This window comes from Portunus trituberculatus, chromosome 34 (genome assembly GCF_017591435.1).
Source record: "Portunus trituberculatus isolate SZX2019 chromosome 34, ASM1759143v1, whole genome shotgun sequence".
Taxonomy (NCBI): Eukaryota; Metazoa; Arthropoda; class Malacostraca; order Decapoda; family Portunidae; genus Portunus; species Portunus trituberculatus.
The window spans coordinates 12,479,796-12,487,730 of NC_059288.1; the positions used below are offsets into that span (position 1 = coordinate 12,479,796).

The 7,935-nt window shown below is 38.1% G+C and overlaps 1 protein-coding gene across 1 annotated transcript in view; it reads right to left on the bottom strand.

The window, feature by feature from the left end:
- LOC123512761 overlaps window positions 1-3,754 on the bottom strand; it is a 38,946-nt gene extending 35,192 nt beyond the window's left edge. Inside the window, exons 1-4 of the mRNA XM_045269336.1 lie at window positions 3,467-3,754; window positions 3,085-3,382; window positions 2,623-2,871; window positions 2,153-2,280 (exon numbers count right to left, since the gene is read on the bottom strand). Of these exons, the coding sequence (XP_045125271.1) occupies window positions 2,153-2,280; window positions 2,623-2,871; window positions 3,085-3,382; window positions 3,467-3,631 (840 nt within the window). The 5' untranslated portion in view covers window positions 3,632-3,754. The remainder of the gene's footprint in view (window positions 1-2,152; window positions 2,281-2,622; window positions 2,872-3,084; window positions 3,383-3,466) is intronic.
- Between the last annotated feature and the right edge of the window lie 4,181 nt (window positions 3,755-7,935).

The window sequence follows — 7,935 nt, forward strand, 5'->3', positions numbered from 1 at the left end:
TGAAGTTAGGCGTTCTGCGGCGTCTCCGCCAATTTTTCTCGCCCCTTCAACTGCTAACTCTGTACAAGGGCCTTATCCATCCTTGTGCTCTTCGCATGTTTGAGGGCGTTCTGCTCACACAGCTTTATTAGAGAGGGTGGAATCAAAAACTTTTCGTCTCATCAACTCCCCTCTTCTAACTGACTGTCTTCAGCCTCTTTCTCACTGCCGAAATGTTGCATCTCTTTCTGTCTTTTGTCACTATTTTCATGCTAACTTCTCTACTAATCTTGCTAACTGCATGCTTCCCCTCCTCCTGCGGCCTCATTGCACAAGGCTTTCTTCTTCCTCTCATCCCTATTCTGTCCAACTCTCTAATACAAGAGTCAACCAGTATTCTTAATCATTCATACCTTTCTCTGGTAAACTCTGGAACTCTCAGCCTGCTTCTGTTGTTCCACCTTCCTATGACTTGACTTCCTTTAAGAGGGAGGTCTCAAGTAATTTGTCCCTAAATTTTGGTTAACTCTCTTGACTTTTAAGGGAACTGGCAACCAAGTGGGCCTTTTTATCCCATTTTTTGTTGCCCTTGATCAGTTGCCCCTCCTTCATAAAAACCCCTCCAACTGCTTACTCTGTATAAGGGCCTTATCCGTCCCTGTATGGAGTACTCTTCGCATGTTTGGGGGGGTTCCAGTCACACAGCTTTGCTTGATAGGGTGGAATCGAAAGCTTTTCGTCTCATCAACTCCCCTCCTCTCACTAACTGTCTTCAGTCTCTTTCTCACCGCCGAAATGTTGCATCCCTTTCTGTCTTTTATCGCTATTTTCATGGTAACTGTTCTACTGATCTTGCTAACTGCATGCCTCCCCTTCTCCTGTGGCCTCGCTGCACAAGGCTTTCTTCTTCCTCTCATCCCTATTCTATCCAACTCCCTAATGCAAGAGTTAACCAGTACTCTCAGTCATTCATTCCTTTCACTGGTAAAATCTGGAACTCCCTCCCTGCATCTGTATTTCCGAATTCCTACAACTTGTCTTCTTTCAAGAAGGAGGTATCGAGGCATTTGCTCCCCTAATTCTGGCTGACGGTTTTGGCACTTTTTGCACTTTTTAGAGAGCCAGCACTCAAGTGGGCCTTTTTTAACTTCCTTTTTTTTTTGCCCTTGGCTGGCCCTCTTCCCTACGTAAAAAAGAAAAAAAAACTATGAATGAACATTACTGGGGCCAGAACTGTTTCCTGTGGAACTCCACTAATAACTCTACACCATTTTGATTCTTCACCCTTTATCACTGTTCTCATTTTTCTGTCTTTTAAGAAGTTTGTTATTCAGTCCAATATATACAGAAAACCCCCACACTTGGCGAATCTCAGTTTAGTGAAATTCACTTTTGGCGATAGGGTGGCCACAGACCACCGAGTGCACGCTTGGCGATTTGAATTAAAACTTGGCGGTCCCCTGGCGGCCGCACGGCGAACCACGCGGCTCTCCGGTGACGTCAGACCTCTCTCTAAACTTATCAGAACGCAAAGTGAGAGCCCTTCAGCCATTTTGTTTGTCCTGTCCTCTGTTCTGCTAGCATGGGAACTAATTCTGGCAATTTACCTCCAACAAGGCCTCTACCAGCGAAACAGGTGGTACCGGTGGGGGTAAGGACAATGGTGGTGGCGGCAAGGATGAAAGTGAGCGAGAGAAACGGGTGGAAAAACGGGAGTTATAACTTTTATATCATGTCTTATTAGCTTTATTTATTGTTTATTGGTATGTTTTGTACATGTGTTCTATTATGTGAAGGCAAAAGATTTTATTTCAGCTCGAAAAAAGGTATTTTAGGGGTCAAAAGAGGAATTTTGGCAATGATCAAAGACTGATTGAGGCATTTTTTTTAGGTAATTTATATGGTATAAAGAACTCGTGCTTGGCGAAATTCGCATTTGGAGGTAGTTTCGCCAGACTAATTAATTTGCCAAGTGCGGGGGCTTAATGTAATTTTCCCTGTAAGCCAGCTATGTTTTTAATTTTCCATAGTAATCTCTGATGTGGTACTTTATCAAAACCGTGTGTGTGTGTGTGTGTGTGTGTGTGTGTGTGTGTGTGTGTGTGTGTGTGTGTGTGTGTGTGTGTGTGTGTGAATTATACAAGTGTGTGGAGGTGAACATTCCAGCACTCACCTGATACCTGTTGATGATGCCGTGGGCAAGGTGTGGGGGCAGTGGTCGCCAGTGAAGGGTGAGGGCATATGTGTCCTGCCCCACTCTGGCGGCCCACCACCTTGAGAGCACTGGCCACCCTGCAGGCACTGCCAACACCAGGAACAGAGCTAAGTGATGCATCTCTCATTATACTGAAGAAATTCTAATGATAATGTCTCTAAAGAATTTCCTTGATTAGAGGAGCTATTAATTTACAACCATTAAGTACTCTAATCAAACAAGCAAGCAACCTTGAATATATTTCAGTTAACAGACAAGGCAAGTATTTTCTTTCTCTTAACACCATACCTTTGTTCACTTGAAAACTTTTATATATATGTGGGATGCTGGCCAAGGGGAACAAAAAACAAAACCCAAAAGAAAAAAAAAGCATCCTCTACTGAGGTGCCAGCCCTAACACAGGTGAGGCCATGTGCCCAAAAGCTCACCATCCTGTGGTGTTGTAAAAGACTGCATGTTGGAAGGCACACCCAGCACACCCTTGTAGTGAGGCAGGAGCAGGAACCAGTAGGAAGTGAAGGGATGGAGCCCCACCACCTGGAAGGAGGACCTGGCCAGGACAAGGGTGTGGCCCATCACTCTCAGGTTGGAACAGGTGGGTGGCAGTGGGAAGTCATCACCTCCCTCCTCCCCTACAGTGGTGTTGGAGGATGTAGTGCTTCTCCCAGACTCATTTTCTGCACAAATGAAACAGAGGTCAAGTGTCAGCAGTGTAACATTAGCAAGGATTTGCATAATAGTAGTTCCTATTGAATATCTAAAGTAAAGAGAGAAAAGAAACTTGATTGGGATTCCTGTATTATGAAAAGAAATGATGGACGTTGCAGAGAGCATAGGAGTGTTAAGTGAGCAATCCTGGTACACTTGCTTCCCCTGCAGCCACTCCTCACCTAAGAGGATGTGCTCAACGTTCTCCTCTGCCAGTGAGGTGTGGGGCCCTCCTCCACTGTCAGGCCACTCCGCATGCTCTGAAGTGGACGACTCCCTTTGCTCCAGGGTGTGGGTGGTGGGGCCGAGCTCGTGGTTGTGGCTGTGGTGGGAGTGTGGATGGTGCAGGAGGGAAATGTCGTGGGTCTGGAGCTGTTGTTGTATCCGAGGATGGATGAAGCCACTGCCTCGTTCACACCCCAGCACATAGATCCCCTCGATGTGCTTGGACCGGTGGATCTGGTGGGCAGGTGCAGGACTCTGACATGATCAGCAGGCGGGTTTATTTGTCTATCTTTTTATCTGCTTATCCATTCATCTATCAATCTATCAAACAGTACTCACCAATCTCCAGGTAACAGTGGCACTAGTTGGGGTGGAGGAGGACGGGAAGCCTTGCTCCAGAGTGGGTGTGAGCAGTGCAGCTCGTGCCTCTACCTCATCAACGCCAACCATCCCGACGGAGACAGTGCCCCTTGCCACGCCACCACCCACCACCCGAACTGGCATCACCACACCGCCCACCTGCGCCAAAATTAGTGGTATGACTCTCAGGAGGAGGGAGAATAAGAGACAGTGGTAAGAGCTTGAATGATGTTTTCTATATGACAAAAGGGGCACTAGCGAAGGGCAACAAAAAGAGTGAAAAGAAAGCCTCACTGAGATGCCATAACTTAATACAAGGAGAAACTATCACTCGTGCCTCATTGGCCCAGAATCATCCAAGGTGGAGTTTTTAGGTTTGAGAAAAGAGATCAGCTTTGGAGACAGATGAGGTGGCAGTGGTGCCATCAGGATAAAATAAAGGAGGGAAAGATGAAGAAGTAAAGTTGTTGATGTTTTGGCCAGATACCAGAAGTCACGAGGGGAGTTGGAGTTTGAAAGATTTTGACATTTTCTATTTATGAAAGAGTGTTTGGCAAATTGAAAAAACAGACTTGGCATGATTCCAGGGATATATATAAAGTAGTGTTAGCAATTCCCTCTTAATTAGGTAGTAATTACACACTTCAGTATATTTCCAACGGTCAAAGGCGTTATTTACCTGAAAGAAATGTTTTTAGTATTGTTAGTTATATGAAAAATTATCAATGTTTAAGTTTAGAAGGCAGTAACAGATTTGTCTGAATTACTCCTACAGCACTCAAAAGAAAATGGGAAGATGTGCTTCTACTGGGCTGAAAAGAAAATGGAGTCTGAGAGGTAAATATAAATTAGTTTTATTTTTACACACGCAGCGTCGTCTCACTGCAAAAACGGCGGGGTAATTCCTAAACTCTAACAGTGTTTGCGCTACAAGTGTAGACTAGTCGGGTGAATCAACTCGTTACGCTGGTCGTCCGCCACTTGGAAGACCTTCTTTCTTCATGAGAAACTTCTCTACAGACGATGAGGTCCTTTATATGGGGTGAAGTGATGGTCTGCGCGAGAACGACTGCGCCGATGATGTCTTTGCCAAGAATCTCTGATGATTTGATAAGACAGAGGGGACCCTTTTAAATTATATTAGATTTCACCCTGTGTCTCCTAAGTCTCCTCTTTTGTGATAAGAGAAGTGATCTTGGGAGCAGTGATGTTAACTTTTCTAGCCCACATTGTCGTACCGAACCACCAGAATTATCGTATTTTGCCTAATATTATCGTACATCCAACGGAAAAATAATATACACACATCAGAACTGCATTATACACTGTATTGAACATTTCATTAATTTTCATTCATTTTCATATGCAAATGACATACTACACATACAAAGGTTACACAAAGGTGTGTGTGTGTGTGTGTATATATATATATATATATATATATATATATATATATATATATATATATATATATATATATATATATATATATATATATATATATATAAACTATATATTGATAAACGCTTACGTACAGTGTCAATGTGCATGTATCTCCAAGGGGTCAACTTATCAGTCAATCGTCAGTCCATCACTCTCCGCAACACAACCTACACTGGAAAACCCTTATTATTTATTCCTTTATTTATTGTTGCCCATTAGTGCCACATAATGAGAATGTTTTGTTTTTCATACCGTTATACGTCAAATAGAACATATGATAAGAGAAGGAAAACTCGCCCTTCACCATACTAACACTAAGAGTCACACTAATAAGATCATTTTGTCACTTGACACTGACTGTGACTGACAGCGTCTCTCCTTTTTCCTTCCCTCCCCAGTCCCCAGCCCCTCTCTCTCTCTCTGAAATGTTGACATCGATATTTTTTTCTTTACACAATTATTACAGTACCTTATTACAAATATAAAAATAAAAAACACTTTGCCACTCAATTATCGTATATTGGTGTACGATTCTTACCTATGTATCGTACATCGTACAAACAGCCATATTATCGTACAAATACGATAATTGTCGTACAATTAACATCACTGCTTGGGAGTGGCAGGATGGGTGAAACAAGCCAGAGTGTTTTGGAAGGAGAGTATTCCTTTTGTCTCGCAGGTCAGGAAAGTCATATAAACAGTCACTGGCCGCTCAGCTCCGTCTCAGTACCTTGCTGGTGCCCCGCCGTTTCATACCATTATTTTCCCGTTTAATGTGTCCGTTCTTCACTTCATTTTGACCACTGTTGTTTATACTACACTTAACAATTGAGTTGAGTATTCATATCTCAGTAAGCTACCACCAGTGTTCCGGACGGAGTGAATTATGAATCACCCGGAAGGTTATTAATTAGTTATTACCGTCTTATTGTAAGTAAAGTCACTTGGGAGTGTTTCTGTGATTCTTCAGGTGAATATAACTTATACATATGTATTTACAATTAGATACAGAGGTTTGGGGCGAGAAGTGTTAGCACATGGTGTAGAGAACCATCATAACTGTAGCCCAGAACCTTCTAGAAGCTTAGATAGAAATTTCCTATTCTGATGCCCGCTGGAAAAGTGTCTAATTATGATTTTCACTCCTAGTTTCTTGGAAAATAATTAGTTAGGAAAAGGCTAATACAAGCAATAATATAATAATCATAAATATCTGTAAATGTTAAACTGGTCGAATAGGCAATAGCTTGATAGAATAATTCACATGTGATATGTTCCTGTGAAACCTATCACCTACGATGTCACACCCTATCCACACCCTATCACGTGATCACGAGGACCTTAATAGGAATGCCACCGGGCAGTCAAGATGAGTACTCCGATCTGACCAGCGGGTGACCAGCGCGGTGTGCGCAACGGAACATGTGTGTGTGTGAACTCTGACACGAACATTCGCACTAAGACAATTATCTGAGTCTTGTTTAAGGTAGGTAATAAGTGCACGTGACAGTGTTTAAGTGACTTAATTGTGATGACAAGGGCAGTGACAAATAGATAATCACGGTGCTGAGATTCAGTACTCTTCGGCTCAGTACTTACGTGAAAGTGTATAATAAACTATAAATATAAGTACTAAATGTAAATGTAAATGTAAATGTAAATTGTTCATTAAGAGCAACACTTCACGCTATAATAAATACGCAGATACCAAAAACCCTTTACAGAAGAACGTGACAGATGCAGGACAGACCTATGTCCCTGGCGTGATCACGCCTAGCATCCTCACAAGACTCTATTCAGGCCAGCCCTCGGAGGCCTGCGTGCCTCGAAAAAGTGCTGACACCGGAATTTATCACTATACATGAATATAGCGACGGATATAGTCATCTAATTACATGAATTAGGTAAAGGAAAGTTACTTATGACTCAGAAGTATGCATGTTAAGATGTATTACATAAAAGGTAAACGTACAGATCACTTATATGATATAAAGTAGATGCAACCGAATATATGGATGGCAATCGAAATAGGTTGTGAAAAGTTCCAACACACTGTGACGTAGGTTAGTGTGATCATGTCTACCCACCCATGTAGAATCCTTGGGTGCCAACGCTTATACATACATGTATACATACAAATATAATAATCATTAAAGAATCAATTACAAGTACGACGTACATCATTATGTGACACCGTTATATATATATATATATATATATATATATATATATATATATATATATATATATATATATATATATATATATATATATATATATATATATATATATATATATATATATATATATATATATATATATATATATATATATATATATATATATATATATATATATATATATATATATATATATATATATATATATATATATATATATATATATATATATATATATATATATATATATATATATATATATATATATATATATATATATATATATATATATATATATATATATATATATATATATATATATATATATATATATATATATATATATATATATATATATATATATATATATATATATATATATATATATATATATATATATATATATATATATATATATATATATATATATATATATATATATATATATATATATATATATATATATATATATATATATATATATATATATATATATATATATATATATATATATAATATATATATATATATATATATATATATATATATATATATATATATATATATATATATATATATATATATATATATATATATATATATATATATATATATATATATATATATATATATATATATATATATATATATATATATATATATATATATATATATATATATATATATATATATATATATATATATATATATATATATATATATATATATATATATATATATATATATATATATATATATATATATATATATATATATATATATATATATATATATATATATATATATATATATATATATATA